We start from the raw sequence: 21,167 nt of genomic DNA on the forward strand, positions 1-21,167 counted from the left end.
GTAATTCCCACTATCGCAAATCACACATTGGCTCATTCCTTGCGAATAGATGCAGTAACCAGAAGGATTTTTGAGTCAAGATGATATTTTCACAACAGACTCATGTTGAAAATAATGCACATTTCCTACAACTGTGGACATTTTAATTTGTGCAACACTGTCATGGCTCACATCGTGTTCATTATACCCGTCATGCTGCTGCTGCCAGGATAGAGAAGCAGCATTTGGCAGTGATTTGTATTTGGATGCAACGATGTGCAGCAGCATGAGGGGTTTGAGCGTTTCATATCCTGCAAAAATACACAGCAGCTGAACCAGAGGTGTGTTAGTAATCAGTGTTTTGGTGGAAATGAAATCCTGGATGCTCTCTGACCCCAATCCTGCCAAGAAAACTCAGCCAGTTCTCTCCGAGGGGAATCAGGCACTCAGGTCTGCTGGAGAACACTGAGGACGACACACACACACACACACACACACACACACACACCACACACACACACACACACACACACACACACACACACACACACACACATCACACACACACACACACACACACACACACACACACACACACACACACACACACACACCACACACACACACACACACCACACACACACACACACACACACACACACACACACACACACACACACACACACACACACACACACACACACACACACACACACACACACACACACACACACACACACACACACACACACACACACACACACACACACACACACACACACACACACACACACACACACACACACTACACACACACAACCACACACACACTACACACACACACAACACACACACACACACACACACACACACACACACACACACACACACACACACACACACACACACACACACACACACACACACACACACACACACACACACACACACACACACACACACACACACACACACACACACACACACACACACACTCTCTCTCTCTCACACACACACACACTTGAGTGCCTGGGGGGGAAACAGACCCTGAAGACATTTGATCGACCACAACAGGGTCTAACGGTATGACGAAATCATGTGAAATTCAAATAAATGTAGGACACTCGGTTATGTATGTCCAAACATTGCATTGCATTTGAAATTGCGGTAATCCAAAAGTAACTTTACTTTTATATTTTGATACTCGGATTGCTGAATATATTTGAGTAACAAAGTACCCTCTCAACCATGGTTACATGTTGTGTTTAAGATGGGGTCTGTTTGAGGGTCTCATATTAACACGATGGATCAATTAAACCCTAAATTAATTGTATTAAAACAATTAAGTAATAATAGAAGTGCACACTGGAAAAATTGCTGCTCTAAAAACAAGTTACAAAATAATGAACCAAGGTGTTTTCACTTGAAATAAGTACAAAAATCTGGCAATAGAACAAGTGAACATTTGCTTGGTAAAGTGTCTTGAAATAAGAAGGGATATTTAGATAAATCAGATCTTGTAATTAGCTTGGAGAACTCATTTAGAACTATATTTGACCAGAATCAGGAAATGTTGTTACAGTATAAGCCGCTAATGCTCAAAAGTGTTCTCTGATGTTAGTTGGTGATTTTCTAATAAATATGTAAAAAAAAAAAAAAGTTTCATCTGAGATACGACTCAAAATAAGATTTTTTTACTTAACAAGATGATGCAATGTCTAAAAAGTCCCTTTATCCCACTGCATTGTTACTTCTGAAGTTATAATGTCTTATATCAGGTGTAAAGACATATTCTGACTAGATATTAGACAAATACACTTGGCAAGATTTCAAGTTTTTGTAATGCACTGTTTGTTTCTGAAAAGTCAATCCAATATTAACTAAACTCAAACTTTTCTATCTGTTTCTGCTGCAGGAGGCGTGACATTCAACAGAGTTCACTGCAGCAGAAAACCAAAAACACATGGAGGGTTTCTGATGAAAGTAATATCCGGTGTGTGAAATCGTCGTTCAGTAACAACAGGACGTTTGTCCCGAGACCGAAGATAAGCCTCATCCTGACTGAACTCAAATTTATATGTAAATGTCTTTCCCTCGATTGAAACTAGAGTCCTTCCTGAGCTCTCAAAAGTTTAATTAAATTCATAATATTAACATTACAGAACTTTAGATGATACTCGTTTTATCATACCGCTGAAAAAACAAGCCTATAGTTGATTTACCTGTCTAAATTATTGTATTCACCTTATGTAGTCCCGTCCCTTTTCCTGCTTCCAGTGCATACGCATATGTGTTAGCTGTAAACAATGAATTTCAATTGGGATGATTCATAGCTACACTTCGACTATGGTGTAGTTTTACAGCATCCAACCTTTGTTATAGACAAGTTAACCTAGAGACCAAAATCAATACACCTGTTAAAGTGTGCTGTTAATCGAGCATATTTTAGCTATCTAGCTAACAAGCTCACAAACGATTGCTATCTATTTAACTAGTAAGCTAGCTTACGGTAGCTACACGTCTATCAAGCGGGCTAGAAAAAGTTAGATATGTACTTTACAAGCTGGCTAACTATTGATATCTTTCTAACTTGATAGCTAGCTTACATAAACGACTTATCTAACAAGTAGCTAGCTAATATTAGCTATCTAGCTAACAAGCTCACCAACGTTTGCTATCTTACTAATTTGTAAGCTACCTAACGGTAATTACATGTCTATCAAGCGGGCTAGAAAAAGTTATATACGTACTCTATATCTTTCTAACTTGATAGCTGGCTTGCGTAAGCTACCTATCTAACAAGCTAGCTAGGAAATGTTAGCTATATAGCTAGCTATGGATAAATTCAGGGCTGCCAACACTCATGCATTGAGCGTGAGAGTCACGCAATTAACCCGAATCTCACGCACCCACGCCACACATGCCTTTCCTCAGGCTAAGTTTTCGTCCAAAATAAATGTATATAAATATAAAAATAAAGTGAAGGAAGAGCAAACCGAGCGGTCTACGAAATGAGACGGTCTTCTGGCTTAGTTCAGTAAAGTTGGAACGATATTGGGAGATTCGGATTTCACGGATCAATAACTCATGAAGAAAACGTTATTCAGACACAAATGACGTCTCCTAAGTACCGTGGTAAGGACAACGAACTACAATCACATTTTGATCAAAAAAAGCCAATATGCGCCGTCCTCCGAGCTGGGCACATTACATTGGTCTCTATCCGCAGCCGGAGAAGAAACGAGTGCTCAGGGACTGTCTGCAAAGTGCAACTCCGAAAAAAGAGAATACAATAATATTCACTATTCTACAGTATATTACTACCAAACTCACCAAACACATCAATAGTCTCCTGTTTCTCATACTACAGTAAGGAGTTTGGAAGAATATGCTTTTGAATAATTTTGGGGAATATTTATAATGTAAAATCTTCAATAAATATGGCATCATCTTCAATAACTTTACTATTATACAGTATATTTCTACCAAACTCACTATTTACATTGTTGTTGTTAGCATCTGGTTAGCTAGCTACGCTAACAGATATTAGAAGCTGTTTCTAAAACAAGGAGAGGGAGAGCTCTCTGCTGTCAGACTGAGAGAGATAACTACAGCTCAGTGAGGTAAGGGACTCTCTGAGTGTTTAGATTGTTAACTTTAGTCTAGTTCAGGGATGCCAACTCTCACGCATCTGGCGTGTGACACACGCTTTCACTCTCAATCTCACGCTCTCCAACACACTCTCACTCCCTAAGCGTCCAGGAGCGACGCTTGGTCAGGGTCCCGAGGCGTCCAGTTGTGACGCGCCGAGGCTCCTTCAGCTTCATAAACGGACGCAAAGAGCTTTCAACTGATTGCAATGTATTCCCATCGGCGTCGGTATTTGACGCTCATGGAAGCACGACATTCGTTTGTGTCGGAGGCTGTTAAAGGCAATGTGAGCGTCCATTCCCATTGGATAACGGAGAATTGTGCACCCGGAAGTAAGTATTCCCCTTACTGTCGATTGATTTGACAGTGATATCTGCACTACTCATCAACTCAAAAACACCAGATTATCTTGTTAATTAAACGACATTGATAGGTTTTAGTGTGTGTACAATGCTTTCGTCACGTTTTCCCCTTCAATTCTGAGAAACAAGTCGTTTTCTATGAGTTTTGGATGGCCGAAGACATTACATTACCCACAATCCTCTGTAGCAACCATAGACTGTATAAAAAAATTAAATAATACATTATTCCGAGTGTGCTTGCTTTTCTCTTTGAAAGTCATCACATAACGGCATTGTAATACACGTTTCGGCTGCATTAAATATTATATATCTGCCGTAGTTAACTCTATGTATAGAGCCCTGATGACAAGACTTCTAGACAAACAGGAACTGCCGCCAAAACTGAAAACTTGACGTAGATCATAAATATATCAGCAATTAAACAACATCTTACATTTCTTTTCACACAATACGTCTCCTTGCAGTATCAACACTAATTCGGCTGACTTTTATATTTGATCCAATTGGTAGATAGGCTGTATTTACGCCATAACGGTGCACAGCTGATAGAAAGGGACACCTACTGGTTAAAGCACGTTATTGCATTTTATAATTTTATTATTAGATATTAATAGGAGGATGTGCAAAACAGACAAACTAATAAGGCTTTATGAATGGATGCTCTCTGCTGCTAACTGTCCAGAGCTCTTCCTGACTGTAATGATCTTATTATTCAATTAGTCTTTCTGGGAACAGAGTCCTGCCAAGGGCCCACTCACTCTACTAATGTATAATTATTGATGTATTAATTGGTGCTTTCCTCGCTGGTGTTGTCTTGATGACTCAGGGACAAAAATAGTTGAATCCTGTTAGTGCAGATTGAAGCTTCTGATCCAAACAGCACCACAAACAAATGAAAAAACAAACAGAAAGAGACATCAAGGTGAAAATTATTGCTATATAATGGAATGAGAATAAGACAAATGACAGCAGAAGAAGAGAGACAGGAAGTATATTGTTCCTAAAGGGAACACAATATAGGCTCTGGCAGTGTTTAAAGACCGGTTAATGGAAAATTAAATGTGCACAGACTTGCACATTTTACACAGTGTACTAAAAGAAGTATTTTAATGATGCCGCACCAGGACTCTTTGTCTCCTCTGAACAGAAACATAATGTCTTTACTAACACCCTGAAGCTGCCACACCTATGAGAAATGTGTTCTTTAAACATTTACTCTAACAGCAGATGGTTTCATCCCACGTGAGTTAATTTTAAGAGCAGAAGCAGATGTTACCAGATACCCAAGAGTGTTACAAGGTCACTGTGGTAAGGACAGTTTTGTAAATGAAGGGATGAGCACACGAGAGGCGGTGCAGACGGTAATAAAGGTCACATTGAATGAGACGAAGCGGAAATGATTAAGTGGGTTAAGTTAGGGTAACGTTTCAGAGCTCTGTATGATTCCCAGAGGATCAAGGTAACCTAGTTTGGACCACCTTGAGTAAAGAGGATGAGTTTCGGAACTTCAATAAAACCCATTAGAAAGACACAAAACCATCTGCAAACATCCTCTGTGTTATTGAGGTCCATTGTTGTCCAACAACTAATACAAACACATCAATGAGTCTCCTTTTCTGTAGCATATTAACCAATAATACAAATTATACTGAGAATTTTTCTAATGGGCTTTGGTTTGAGATCCATAGACAGAGCTGGGAAGTAACAAGAGAATCTGCCGTCCTTGAAAAAAGTTTTTTTCACTGTGTCATTTTTATATATCTGTTACTTTTGGTGCCAAGGTGTCTGCCTAAGTGAATGAGAATAGACAAGTGTTGATGTTGCATTTATTTAATGAAAAAGAAGAAGACAGAAGAACCAAAGAAGAATAATTCACTTAAATAGAAGAAAACAAAAACAGGAGATGAAGAAAAATCTGTTTGCTATTTATTTACACAGTAGCTACACACATGCAGAGGACTTTAACACATTCGGTTTGAAGACACATGCATTTTTATGGAGAATTGCCATTTCTTTACAACAGCTGGAGGTTTGGCCGCTTGCTCAAAAAACTGAACTGGCACCTCTTCACACTCTGTATTCATGAACTGAAAACCCAGCTGTTTCCATTGTACCTTGGCAGTTCAATTATTTTAGAAAAGCACTTAAAAAAGTTAATTTAGACCCTGTAACTAATTCACCAGCACTTACAATGGTATGACTCGCTTGAATTGAATAATTATGCACTTTCCTTGTTGTTCAGAGTTTGAATCGTTATGGTTTTGGCACTTATTGTAAGTCTCTTTGGATAAAAGTGTCAGCCAAATGTAATGTAATCGACCATTTGCTTCCCAAGCCAAGTCCCTACAGACTGAGCTTCTGCCGCACGCTTACTCCAATAACAAATGGCATAATAAAGCATGTTAGGAGAATTAGAAGTGATAAACAGAAACAGCTTCAAACTAAAACTGGTCTCAGCATCACCTGACAGGTCTGATCCCACATCCTGAGAAACTGATGAGCTCTGCTGCCTCACTGGAGGTAACTATTCAAGGTAAACACCTTCAACATTTCGATGCCAGCAAAAATATCCACTCTTTTGGTTTCATTATGTCTACTGAAGCTCAGACACACTGCGGAAAGCCTGAGTGTGTGTGTGTGTGTGTGTGTGTGTGTGTGTGTGTGTGTGTGTGTGTGTGTGTGTGTGTGTGTGTGTGTGTGTGTGTGTGTGTGTGTGTGTGTGTGTGTGTGTGTGTGTGTGTGTGTGTGTGTGCGCGCGTGCATGAGGGAAAACACAGCCATAATTAAAACAGTGTGTTGTATGAGGTATCAGAGGAGGTTTCCGGTGACAAATGATTAAAATATGGTAATTCTCAGATATTTGGCAACACACCGCTACCTTCCTGCTGACAAGAAGATACAAGCTTTACTCTGGTGACACTGATGGATTATATTGTGAAGATTAGCAGAGTTTATTGTGCTGAGGTAGATATTAAGGTGAGCTTGACAGCCGTATGAAGCAGCTTTCCTCTCCTGTGAACTGCCAAATAAAGGAAAAATGCAAAATACATAAACAAATAGATCTGATGAAGTGTCTGCTTCGGCTCTGTGAAACATCAAGGGTGCATCATCGTTATTAAAAAAGTGTGGCACCCCAACAATTCATTTCTTAAAAACTGTGAGAAGATCAATAATCCAAATTGCATGCGCAGTGATGACGTTAGCTCTTTGATGAATGAAAGGAGGACAACGTCTCATTTGTCCCTGGAGTAAGTATTGGAAACATGGCAGAGGCAAAGACACAACAGAGGAAAGTGCAGAGGCAAATTATCGGTTTAATATCTCAAACAAAAACCTGTCAACACAAACAAAAACGGAACAAATACAAATGTATCTTAGGGGTATACACTCCTGTCTGATAGCGCTGTGTGTGTGTGTGTGTGTGTGTGTGTGTGTGTGTGTGTGTGTGTGTGTGTGTGTGTGTGTGTGTGTGTGTGTGTGTGTGTGTGTGTGTGTGTGTGTGTGTGTGTGTGTGTGTGTGTGTGTGTGTGTGTGTGTGTGTGTGTGTGTTTATATGTATGGGAGGGAGGGTTGGGTTTGTTTTATTTTTATTTCTGTTTGTTTGTATTATTGTTATTATTTTTAGCTAACATATGTATTCCGTATTCTGCATTTTGTATATTTTGTAAGTAATTGCTGTTATCTAATTGTTGTGCTTTTGGTTGTATATGTTGTGTATTCATCTCAATAAAAATGTGATCACAAAAAAAAAAAAATATCTTAAGCTTATTTAATTACATTTTTAGGTTTTAGTGCATGTAAATGGTCTGCAGAGGCTAAAATCCCTGTGTTCCCTCGGGACGGAGTAGAATAGGTTTATTTGTTAAGCTTCATCCCTGCTATAATGGCATGTAAAGACGATGTATGTTGAATCTCCCAACTCTAAGCTGCAGGCCACTTTCTCTATAGGGATAAAACGGATAAAGAAGAGTATTGATCACAGTTTCACACACATGTAGCTTTGCTCATGCATCCGTCTTCTCCATGCTCCCCTTCTTCCTTTACTCTGCTGACACGTCTCCATCATGCAACGCTGCTGAACTCATTTACACTTCACAGGCTTCCTCCCATGGAGCGCTTTAAGCTGGGATGGTTTGACTCTGTGTATCTTGTGATAGAGTTTTAATCTCACATTTGAGATGAAGGCAGCTGAGAGGTCAGTCAATTCAGTCTAATCCAAAAATGTATATATCCACATGTGGCAATAAGTGTTAGAAAAGTCTCCCTGGTCCCCGGCTTGAGCTTCAATCTCAGGATCCATGTATCTGTGATCCTCTCCAGAATGGAAGTAGTCATCACATACAGAGCATCAACTAGTTCCTGAACAGTGTCCTTCACATGCTGATATCCAAGAGAGGGAGTTACACAGTCACAAGATGGAGGAATAGAAAGCAGTATTCAATGTTTACTTCAGATTAGCTCCACGTCAGAAATGATCATGCTTGTCATATGTCTATCTCCATAGAGGCTGAATCATCATGTTAATCACATAGCTATCATATGCCTCAAACAGTCCTGATGCTCTTCTAGGTAATCAGACATCCTGTCATGTACTCAGCTACAGTTGGGATACCTTTGTTAGCATGTTGCTCTCATGTTGGAAGAGGACATTCACTATTTTCCCAACAAGTACGGTATGAATACTACCGTACGAGTATATGTAGAGTACACATTATACAGTCGATTGGTTTAGCTAAGTGTCGGAAAATTGTCAGACTTCTTATCAATAGTTCAGAAGTCATGTTATAATGAAGTAAAAACCCTCAGACTCAGGTTGGTGCTAAATAACATCAGCTGTGATCCTGTACAGACTGAACTATCTGGGCAGCAGGGAGGACGTTTCTGGAACAGGAGGAGACTCTTCCTCCTGCAGAGGACACAGAGACACTGATCCAGAACAAACTGTAAACCCAGCATAGAGAGGTTCAGTGGATGTGGTTCTGGAGGTGTGGAGGTGGATCAGTGTGTCAGAGGAGACTCTGTAGAAGGAGAGAGAGCCAGCAGGATGATCCACATACACTGCTACTCTACCAGAGGGGAAGGAGGAGGAGGAGGAGGAGGAGGAGGAGGAGGAGGAGGAGGAGATCTGTGTTTCTGTCTTATTGTGCCAGACAGAGTAACCATCATCAGACCAGCTCAGACTCCAGGACTGATCATTCCATCCAAACAAACAGTCCTCACTGTCTCCTCTCCTGCTGATTCCTCTGTAAGTCACTGATATAGTAACCTCTCCTCTCCACTTGACCTCCCAGTAACAGCGACCAGTCAGAGCTTCTCTGCACATCAGCTGTTCCCAGAAGTCAAACCTCTCTGGATGATCAGGATATGGCTGCTCCTCTCTCACATATGTCAGCGTCCTGTTGTTGTCAGACAGTTTGAGTTTTCTGTTTGCTGTGTTTGTGTCGAGTGAGAGTTCAAAGGAATCTGATGAGAGAAACAGCAGCAGTTATTAATCTATCAGCTGTTCATTTATTGACACTTTGATGATGAAGGTTACATTTGAAGATGGTGACTGCTTTGTTTTCATGAATCAAATTAAACCACACTCACACTTCCTCAGACCGGGTCTCAACCACCGGACTCCACCAGGCTCCATCCTGAAAGAAGGGGGGGGGGGGTTAGAGCAGCATGGAAACATGGACATTACATCACTCTCAAACACAGAGCTTTGTGATTCTCCACAGATGAACCTTCATGTTCACATAGAGCTCCTATTATTAGGGTTGGGATTGAAAACTGCTGTGGAGCAGGCGAGTTGCACCACATTCGAAGGCAAAGGCACCGATGATCCTCTCAGCAGGGTCTTGCGGTTGGATGCTGCAGCTTCCGAACCACAAGGTGATGCAGCTGCTGAGGATGCTCTCGATGGCGCCTTGGTAGAAGGAGAGCATGATGGGTGTGGGCAACACATTCTCACTCCCAACTCGGCCTATGTTGACGTTATGTCAGGGTCCCTGTCGTCACTTTCCAACGCAAGGGGGCGCCCTTTAGCGTGGAGTTTCAACTATCAGGGAGTCCCATCGACTTGCATAGAGCTCCCTGAACGTTGGTAATAGACGAGTTGGGATCGCGGTGAAATGCTCTCAGATCCATTCTCACAGCGTTTATCAACCTTTTTCTAACTCAATATCAAGCCACACTTATTGTGTTTACTTCTTTATTTTAATTGAATAATGTCAGACTTTTGTTGCCGTCAGTTAGGGGGAGAGTAGGGGCTCAGAAAACTGACATCTGTATTGTTTCATCGCTTTTTCCTTCTAATTTTGTATTCTTTTCTAAACCACACACTGTTATTTACTCAACAATAACACACAATTATCCTTGTGTTTATTTATTTGTTTGATTGTATAATGTCGGACTTTTGGAGTCCGTCAGGACCGAGGGTCGGAGCAGCTCATAGTAGTTGCTTTAGAGAATTTTACACCCGGTAGTAAGTATTCTCTCCGCTATGTTTGACATACCCCGTGATTTGTCCTCAAGCTCTGTGATTGGATGTTTCAGTGGCAGTGCGCCGAGGGTTACGCCGAGCGTCAAACAGCACTTTGAAATGGGATGAAACCACGGCAGACTGTCCAAAACTGGATTCGAATGGGTTGTCCATAATGGGCAGCATTAATATACCCACATGACAGCTAAGGTCAGAAGAGCTTTATTTAACAGCTGGTCTTATGTCTGTGACCCCTCCTGTTGTTCATTGATAAGCCTGAAACATGCACTTGTCAAGGTTCAGAGGCACATTTTGCAAATATGGCAGTAGCCATCGATCATCTTAAGATAAGATATACTTTATTGATCCCAAGTTGGACATTTTTTCGTTACAGCAGCATGTCTAACAGTTGTAAATATGCAGTGGTGTTTATTTGTAAATCATTTAGTATAATCACACAAATTCTGTGTTTTATATTTAATAATTCTGTGTTCTTTATTTATTGAATGTTCAATACCTGACAAGGTCGGAGATGAAAAACTTGGGTCGCAGGTTCCTCAACAGTGCATTACAAGACATCTATCAATATGTGTGTACCTCCACCATTAAACTGTCGTATTCTGCACATTTCTTATACTATCTACATACATCTTATAAGAGTTTAATAAATATGTATAATATCAGTTAAGATAAGTGCTTCAACATAGTTAACATTGCAGGAAAGTTGATTGTCAAGTCCCAAAACAAATTAAGCAATATATTAGACGTTAAGTACTTTGTCAGACTTAATATTTATCTGTAGATACCCCCAATGCTCTGTTTTTGTTTTTATGCTTCATGTGGAACCTACTTGAGCAGGTCTCCCTTGAAAAAGAGATCAATGATCTCAATGGGATACACCTGGATAAATAAAGGTTTGAAATGAAATGAAAATGCTTTTTTCTTATTCAAAAGAAGACCTTAACCTAAAGTATTATTTAATGTTTAAATAAAGCCTTATTAGTTTGTCTGTTTTGCACATCCTCCTATTAATATCTTTGGACATCCGGCACTAAACTGTTTTATTGTAGAGATCACTACAGTATCTTATTGATATTTTCTATTCTATATTTCTATCATTAACCTTCTACTTTCCCCCTATGAAAGTATGTACTCTTAATATTTTTATGTTTTCATCAAATATAACGTATCAACAAAAAAATTAAATAATGTGCTTTAACCGCCTGGTGGTTAAAGCACGTTATTTCACTCAGGTTTACAGTTTTAACACAATAAAATATGCTGCTGTTTCCAGTTTAGTTTATGATGGATGTATTTTGTTATCCACACATATATTATTTTTATATTTGTAACACCAAACCGACAGAAAAGATGGTAGTTCATAAAAATAATATTATCAAACATAATATTAAAATGAACTCTTATTTTGAAAATACAGCTTCCTGTGTTCGAATGACCCTCGGTCCTGACGGACTCCAAAAGTCTGACATTATACAATCAAACAAATAAATAAACACAAGGATAATTGTGTGTTATTGTTGAGTAAATAACAGCGTGTGGTTTAGAAAAGAATACAAAATTAGAAGGAAAAAACGATGAAATAATACAGATTTCAGTATTCTGAGCCCCTACTCTCCCCCTGACTGACAGCAACAAAAGTCCGACATTATTCAATTAAAATAAAGAAGTAAACACAATAAGTGTGGCTTGATATTGAGTTAGAAAAAGGTTGATAAACGCTGTGAGAATGGATCTGCGGAGAGCATTTCGCCGCGATCCCAACTCGTCTATTACTAACGTTCAACGTTACTGCAATACTGTTAGCTAATGTGGAGTTACATTATTATTATTACTTTTATTCTCTAGTCCAAACAAGCCTATCACTTATATTTGTCAATGATCCGTCAACCTTATTGGAAGCTTTCTGAAATCTCTCTGATATCTCAGAACTTTTCAAAAGCGGATAAAACGCTACAGAAATAGTTGAAGATGTTGATGAATCCTGACCTGAGAGTCTCCAGAGTACAGTGTGGACTCTCCAGTCCAGCAGACAGCAGCTTCACTCCTGAATCCTGCAGGTCGTTGTTACTCAGGTCCAGATCTCTCAGACTAGAGGACTGGGAGCTGAGGACTGAGGACAGAGCTTCACAGCTTCTCTCTGACAGGTTACAGCCACTCAGCCTGATAAAGAGAAAACAATAAACAAGAGGAAATCTGCACTTATTGTTCCAAAAACCACAGTCACAAAGCTATAAATATAGGACAGACCAGGATGAACCAAGGTCCATCGGAATTATAAGACAGTTGTCTGATCCAATTTTTTAACTCACTGCGATGATTTTTACACAGTTCTTGGATTTAAAGTCCATTCATCAGAAACAGGCCAAAATTAGTGTTAAATATGTCCTTTTCAGGATCTAAAAGGTGACTAGACAACTTTTTAAAAACAATTTGGGTAGATGGAAATTAAGAATAATTCATTAGTATGAATCACAATTTAAGTGACAATCAGCAACATGTAGATGAATCCTGACCTGAGAGTCTCCAGATTACAGTTCCTACATCCACCTACACGTTACCATTGAGAGTGATGCGCACACAGCTTGCCCAAACCGAAAGCTACGTTACACTCTGAAAACTGAAAACTAGGCTGATTGCCATAAATATGATGATGGATTATCAGTAATAATTTCAAAGTGACACAGAGACATTGGATTAACCTTCAGCAGCGTTTATATGCATTTTAATGCCATTGAACACCACTTTTGATCAGAAAAGAGCAAAGGTAAGACGTATTTGTCATTTTGGCCACGTAAAGTGCGTTAGCACTCTTTCGCTTAGTGCTAATTCAGAAGCTCGGGATTAGACTTGTGTTTTGTTTCGGTGAAAATGGTTCATATCGTCAGGTAGCTGAGTTTATTCCCGTTAAGTGGGTATGACACATTAATAGTTTGTTAAATGTTAAGAAGCCCTCAGACGCTGTTTCTTGCAAGATGTTGCCAGTGCCCCCGCCGGCAGGGGCACCGGGTTTAACAGGTTAAATACCTTAACAGGTTAAATACTTCCACAAAAGGAAACTCAACTTATTGATTTATCCTGACCTGAGAGTCTCCAGAGTACAGTGTGGACTCTCCAGTCCAGCAGACAGCAGCTTCATTCCTGAATCCTGCAGGTTGTTGTTACTCAGGTCCAGCTCTCTCAGACTAGAGGACTGGGAGCTGAGGACTGTGGACAGAGCTTCACAGGTTCTCTCTGACAGGTTACAGCCACTCAGTCTGATAAAGAAAATACAAAAAATATGTTAAAATTATGAGCAGAATATTTAAGTCATGATGTATGAATCTGAATATTTCTGTACTTACAGAGCCTTCCTGGAGGCTTTGACCACTGGCAGCAGCCTCAGAAGAGCCTCCTCTGAAGCAGAGTATTTCTTCAGGTCAAACACGTCCAGATCTTCTTCTGATGACAGTAATATGAAGACCAGAGCTGACCACTGAGCAGGAGACATATTATCTGTGGAGAGACTTCCTGAACTCAGGTACTGTTGGATCTGCTCCACTAGAGAACGATCATTCAGTTCATTCAGACAGTGGAACAGGTTGATGCTTCTCTCTGGAGACAGATCCTCATCTATCCTCTTCTTGATGTACTGGACTGTTTTCTTGTTGGTCTTTGAGCTACTTCCTCTCTGTGTCAGCAGGCCTCGTAGGAGTTTCTGATTGGTCTGCAGTGAAAGACCCAGGAGGAAGCGGAGGAACAAGTCCAGGTGTCCGTTTGGACTCTGTAAGGCCTGGTCCACACCATTCTGGTAGAGATGTGTTAGTTTGGGTTTGATTCTGAAGACTTTAGGCAGCCTGGAGGGTGCTGGTTCTTCTGACAGCAGGTTGACCCCAGAGTTGATGAAGGTCAGATGGACATGGAGAGCAGCCAGAAACTCCTGAACGCTCAGATGGACGAAGCAGAACACCTTGTCCTTGTGGTACAGTCCTCTCTCCTCTCTAAAGACCTGTGTGAACACTCCTGAGTACACTGAGGCTGCTCTGATATCGATGCCACACTCTGTCAGGTCGGACTCATAGAAGATCAGGTTGCCTTTCTGCAGCTGCTCAAAAGCCAGTTTTCCCAGAGACTCCATCATCTTCCTGCTCTTTTTGTTCCAGTGTGGATCTGTCTCAGCTCCTCCATCATACTTGACGTTCTTCACTTTGGACTGAACCACCAGGAAGTGGATGTACATCTCAGTCAGGGTCTTGGGCAGCTCTCCTCCCTCTCTGGTTTTCAACACCTCCTCCAGAACTGAAGCAGAGATCCAGCAGAAGACTGGGATGTGGCACATGATGTGGAGGCTTCGTGAGGTCTTGATGTGGGAGATGATCTGCTCCTGATCTCTGAATCTCTTCCTGAAGTACTCCTCCTTCTGTGGGTCAGTGAACCCTCGGACCTCTGTCACCATGTCCACACACTCAGGAGGGATCTGATTGGCTGCTCCAGGTCGTGTGGTTATCCAGAGGCGAGCAGAGGGAAGCAGCTTCCCCCTGATGAGGTTTGTCAGCAGCACATCCACTGAGGTGGACTCTGTGACATCAGTCAGGATCTCAGTGTTGTGGAAGTCCAGAGGAAGTTGACACTCATCCAGACCGTCAAAGATGAACACGACCGGGAACTGATCAAACCTGCAGATTCCTGCGTCTCTGGTTTCAGAGAAGAAGTGATGAACAAGTTCCACCAAGCTGTACTTGTTCTCTCTCACCACATTCAGCTCTCTGAAGGTGAATGGAAATGTGAACTGGATGTCCTGGTTGGCTTTGCCTTCAGCCCAGTCCAGAGTGAACTTCTGTGTTAAGACTGTTTTCCCAATGCCAGCCACGCCCTTTGTCATCACTGCTCTGATTGGTGCATCTCTTCCAGGTGAGGCTTTAAAGAGGTCTTCTTGTCTGATGGTTGTTTCTGGTCTGTCTGGTTTCCTGGATGCTGTTTCAATCTGTCTGACCTCATGTTCATCATTGACCTCTGCAGACCCCCCCTCTGTGATGTAGAGCTCTGTGTAGATCTGGTTCAGAAGGGTTGGGTTTCCTGCTTTAGCAATGCCCTCAAACACACACTGGAACCTCTCCTGTAGGTTAGACTTCAGTTTACGCTGACATTCTCCACAACGACTTCCTGAATGAACACACAACAAATCAGATCAATGAGTCGAATAAATCCTTACAGAATGAAGATCTGAACATATTTTGCTCCATCTCTTGAGACATTAGTCAACATTCATCCAGCTTGTTAAATCTTTATAGAAACCCTCTTACTGCTCTGCAGACGCTCAGCCAGCTCCTCCTGCTTCATGCTCCTCAGGAAGTGCAGTGAGATGTTCAGAAATGCCTCTCTGATGCTCCTCCTCTGCTCTTCATCCTCACTGTCCAACACCTCCTCATCCTCCCTCTGACTCTCTAAGCATTCTGGGTAATCTGAACTCAGAGCCTTCTGGAACTTTTTCAGCTCGTTCTTCACAAAAGTGTTGATGTTGTCCTCCAGCAGCTGGAACAGAATACATGAACAACACAATCAAACTGGAAGCACTGTACATCAGATCCATGTTGGACAGACTGACAATCCACTGATCTAACATGTGCATCATGGAGTTGACTGTGAGCAGAACAGATGTAAAGTAGCTGTAGTACATGTACAGACCATAAATATGGAGTCCAGCTGTGTCTGATGCTGCTGGGCAGACTGACCTCTGGGAACCTCTGAGCTCTGCTGGTCCTCTCTGTGAGGAATCATGAACTTACATTATGTTTGCACCACAGACGTTTGATACAAAGACACACACAGACCAGTTAGTAGAAGTTGTTGTGTTCTGTCATAATACATCATCATACAAACCAGATGCTCACACTGATGGACGACCAATTCTGAGTCTAACTGAGGAACAGCAAGCTCTCCAGTTTCTATTAACAGTTTGAAATACTTACACCGGATCAGAAGAACAACTTCCATCTTTGAATGTAATCAGAGCACCCTTAGACCGATCACTCTTCAGGGACACACAGCTGGGTCCAGGAGACTTTTCTCTCTGCTGCTGGGAACTGACAGAAACACTAAAATGTAGTTTATTTCAGTCAGAAAACTCATGTTTGAAATGTTTATTGACAGTGGCATGTAGTTTGAGTTTGGCGCCTGGGCACTGGCCTAATCCCATCCCGCATTTATTTACATAGAATATGAGGAAGGATGATTAAATAACTCCCCCCCCCCCCCCCCCCCCCCCCCATCTTTCGCTGCATGGACCAAGAACCTGACGCTGGCGATCTGATAGATCTTCTACGTGTAGGCCTGGCACCAGCTGCCATATGGCCGTACCCTGTAAGCTCCTTGTCTATGAGGGAAAAATACTAACTAATGAGACGTCTTTGGTTTAGGCCTGGGACCAGGGCCCAATTACATATATGACAGAGTGATATTTGATCAATGTGTCAATGTTTTAAAGATTCAACAGAAGTTGCGTTCTGCCATGATTCCTCATATTAAAACCAGATGCAAACAAATCACAGGCTTTAAATACTTACACTGGGTCATTGGAAGGACGTCCATCTTTGAAGAGAATCAGAGCACCCTTAGACCGATCACTCTTCAGGGACACACAGCTGGGTTCAGGAGACTCTTCTCTCTGCTGCTTGGAGCTAATAGAAAGACATAAATGTAGAGAAGCAACAAGATGTATATCTCTGCTTTCAGTGGTTTTTGGACAGTTAAAGACCGTTGATCTCTGCAATTAATCCCTAAAATCTCTGCAACTAGTCCCTACATATCTCAAACTAGTCCCCAGATCTCACTAAACCCAAGACCACTGCAGCTACCTCCCAGATATCTGCAATAGTGCCTGAAACTCTCCAACTAATACCTAAATCCCTGCTGCAACGAAGACTTCTCTGCATACATTGGTTCCTTTTTTAAACACCTTCTTATCAATTGACTATAATATCAACTTTTTATTGAGTTAATATTAACAGAGTAGAAATTATCATTCTATTTATGAGAGCACTTTGACCCACAGAGGACTCAATAAAGATGAATTATGAGCCTTCATAATATGAGAGAAGTATCAACGTTATGATTCAATGTTCAGGAGAACATTTAGGGAAACAACTTTATAAAGACACATATCAACGGTCTACTTTACTTGCGGTACCGAGGTGGGCCGGTCGAGAGTCCCAGGCTGATTTGTAGTCCCAGTCCGCCCCTGGTGACGGATAAGGCAATGATGTCCAATTATAGACCAATCGGCATTCTACCCTGTGTCTACAGTTTAGGAACTGGGGTAGTAACTATAGTAACGCAGTGTAGGCGGAGCCGTGACGTCATCTTCAATGAGAACCCCAGAAAAACAACACAGCCGTTAGCTGTTAGCACTCAGAGCTCACAGCTCCTCATATCTGTTCAGAAACTAGACAAAAGTTAAACAAGTACAAACCACAGACTGCCTGTGTCATGGAGAATACAGTCGCTGGTTTATTTATGTCTGTATAGGCCGTTGTTGTGAGTGTGGACGTTCGGAGCATATACTGCGTTAGCTTAGCCAATCTCCATCTAGAAAACACGCATTTTGAAAGGTTTTTCGCCTGCCGTCTGTCTGCAGACTTGACAAAGCATTAATTCATGGTTTTTACTAACCGGTATCAGTATGTTGTTACTTCGGCATCATTTTGAAACGTGTATTACAATTAAATCACGGTCAAATATGTTCATTTTGTTGTAGTTGTAGCCCCCTTGCCAGCGCTCCTCTCTCTAGTTTAGCAAACTCAGCCCGACTCAGCCCTGTTTGTTGGCCCGGAAAGAACCTCAATTTTATGGGGCCAGAAAAACTGTGAAATAGTACCCGCTAGCCGGTACTACGCTGAGTGGAAACACAACCAAAAACGGGCCCCGCACGGCTCGGCACGCTTAAAGCGAGCTAGAGTTAAACGTAAAAAAAACAGTATGCATGATGTTCAGTAAACGGAGCAGAAATAGAACTAGTCTCCCAGTTCAAGTATCTTGGAGTCATATTGGACTCAAACTTGACTTTTAAGAAACATATTAAGAAAGTATCCAATACCATTAAATTCAACTTGCAAAATGTTAAACAAATCAGACCTTTCTTAACTGTCAATGCTGCAAAGTCATACCTCCACTGTATGATTCTATCCCACATTGAATACTGTTTGACAAACTGGTCATTTGCTTGTGCCACAAACTTGAAACCCATAGAACAGCTGTACAAGAGAGCTATCAAGCTGTTTGACAGAAAGCCTAATTCATACCACCACTGCACCATCCTTGATAAACACAATTTCTTGAGTTTTGACAATTTTAAGTCTTTTAAAAGTATGTGTTTTTTTTTATAAATGTTTACATGGACTGCCCCCCCCCCCCCCCCCCCCCCCCTCCCTTAGGGGAATTCATCCACAAAAAACACACTGGACGCTGCACTAGGTCAGAAACCAGAGGAGACTGTGAAGTCCACCGTAGACTGACCACTTTTGGACAAAATGTCCTCTCCATTAAAGGCAGCTCTTTGTGGAACAGCCTCCCAACTGAGATACGGGATTGTCCCACTCTCAATAGTTTCAAAGGTCAACTCAAAGAATGGTTAAGAAACAAACAGACGTGCAATCACCGCTAAATGCACTTTAATACAGGGGCATCTCGTCCTGCACTTAATATGTCGTAGCTGCTACATTGTACTGCCATGTGGTAAATACTTGTATGCTGCTCATGCTCTTTCTGCATGTCATGTATTTATTTTTTGCTATGTTTATAAATGTCATGTTCGTATATGTTGTATGTGAGGGACTACGGATGGAAATTAGCTGAAAGCAAAAAATCCGGCATATTTACACTTGAAGCATTATTTGTCTTTAGTGTTCATTAGTGTGCATTGTCCCTGTTCCAATAAACGATTAAATGAAAAAAGAAATGAAAACTAGTCCTTGGACATCTTAACCATTCCTCAGATCTCTCTGCATTGACTGGTTCTTACTTCAAAGACTGGTTTTTCCATCATATAAATAATACACTGTTTCTGAGTTATTAATTAACAGAGATCTTTCTATGAGAGCACACAGAGGCCTCAATAAATATGGAATATGAGTCTTCATAAGATAAGAGAAGAATCAAAGTCCAAACTGCAGTCCAGAATCAGGATTCAATCTGAATGTGTTTTATAGATGTACAGGTTTATTATGAGTCAATGTTCAGGAGAAAGAGCAGAGCCAGTAAACAGCCAGTCAGTAAGAGAGAACATGTTGAAGGGTGAAACAGTTTCAAACATCATGTGAAGTGTTGAGTGTGATACCTCTCCATGTTGGTGATAACCTGCAGCCACCTGATGGAGACAGACACACGGCTTCATTATTACTTTAATGCCATTTATATTTGTTAGTGATGAGGAAATAACATCTGTTTCTACATGTAGACTTTAAAGACAGTGAGCTGCAGTTTCAAACATCAGTTGTCAGATAAACTGAGTGCTGTCATTCTAAAGACAGGAGGTGAACACATGAACCCACAAAGAGCAGCTGTTTGAAACATTACACACTGAATGAATCAAAGTCCCACTTACTCAGTCTCTTCTCATGAACTCCATCAGCTGTGAGGACCAGGTCTGTGTAGAAGAAGGGTTTCCTGCTGATCTGACCATGTGCTCCATCAGGAGTAACTCCTCTGCTTCTTCATCAGTCCTCTGTGTCCAACACTCTGATAAAGCAGTGTGACGCTGCAGCTCTCAGTTCAAACTGTATATGACTTTATATTGTAGTTACAGATTAACCCCCAGCCGCTCCCTGCAGCTCTCAGTTCAAACTGTATATGACTTTATATTGTAGTTACAGATTAACCCCCAGCCGCTCCCTGCAGCTCTCAGTTCAAACTGTATATGACTTTATATTGTAGTTACAGATTAACCCCCCAGCCGCTCTCTGCTGCTCTCAGTTCAAACTGTATATGACTTTATATTGTAGTTAAAGATGAACCCCCAGCCGCTCTCTGCAGCTCTCTGACAGCTGAGAACAGATCCTCATCACTGACAGCATCAACATCTCTGTCTGCAACGTGTCCAACACTTCATACATTTACTCAACTAAGAGTACTTCCATGTTGAGCTACGTGATACTTGTTGGTACAGGTTATTGGTTCCCTTTGTTCTTTGGGCAACAGAAGATTGAAGTATTCTCAAACACCTGAGAAATGATAATCGTCCACCAACACTTTTTGCACCAATAAGTCAATCTGTTGTAAGAAGATTAAAAACGTGCAGAGAATAAAGTGAATTTGGTGAAAGACGTTGATGTGTCTGGATCGTCCTTTAATGCACGAATACACAATACCACAATACAAGACAACCTGGAGATTCTGCAAGTTTAATTTCCAATGGACTCAATAAACCCCTCGACCTTCTTCTCATCATTTCAAAAACTCCTGATGAAAACTCTATCATTTAATTAATTGGTCATTTTGGTGCTGTTGAGTCCCAGTTTAGTCCCTTTTCTTTGCTGTTGTCACAGGGCAGATGCTGTTTCTTTGTATTTTAGGTTTTACATATTCATACAGTGTAATAATGGAAACATTCAGTGGTTCTGGTGAAATAAATACAGTTTAATGTCTGACCAAACAATCTGTTTCCTTTAAAATCATTATTCAATGACCAACCTCACTATGTTAAGTATGATTACTCACCA

General features: G+C 41.1%; 1 protein-coding gene across 1 annotated transcript; it reads right to left on the reverse strand.

Annotated features, from left to right (window-relative positions):
• Positions 1-8,662: 8,662 nt before the first annotated feature.
• On the reverse strand, positions 8,663-20,184 carry LOC117491176 (NLR family CARD domain-containing protein 3-like). Its single transcript, XM_034141040.1, has 11 exons — positions 20,054-20,184; positions 19,787-19,816; positions 17,019-17,132; positions 16,425-16,538; positions 16,141-16,219; positions 15,759-15,987; positions 13,821-15,618; positions 13,560-13,733; positions 12,466-12,639; positions 9,582-9,628; positions 8,663-9,455 (listed from the first exon to the last, which is right to left on the reverse strand). The coding sequence occupies exons 2-11, from the start codon at positions 19,792-19,794 to the stop codon at positions 8,848-8,850; spliced, it is 3,345 nt and encodes a 1,114-aa protein (XP_033996931.1). The 5' UTR covers positions 19,795-19,816; positions 20,054-20,184; the 3' UTR covers positions 8,663-8,847.
• Positions 20,185-21,167: the final 983 nt, after the last annotated feature.

Source organism: Trematomus bernacchii, unplaced genomic scaffold (assembly GCF_902827165.1).
Source record: "Trematomus bernacchii unplaced genomic scaffold, fTreBer1.1, whole genome shotgun sequence".
NCBI lineage: Eukaryota > Metazoa > Chordata > Actinopteri > Perciformes > Nototheniidae > Trematomus > Trematomus bernacchii.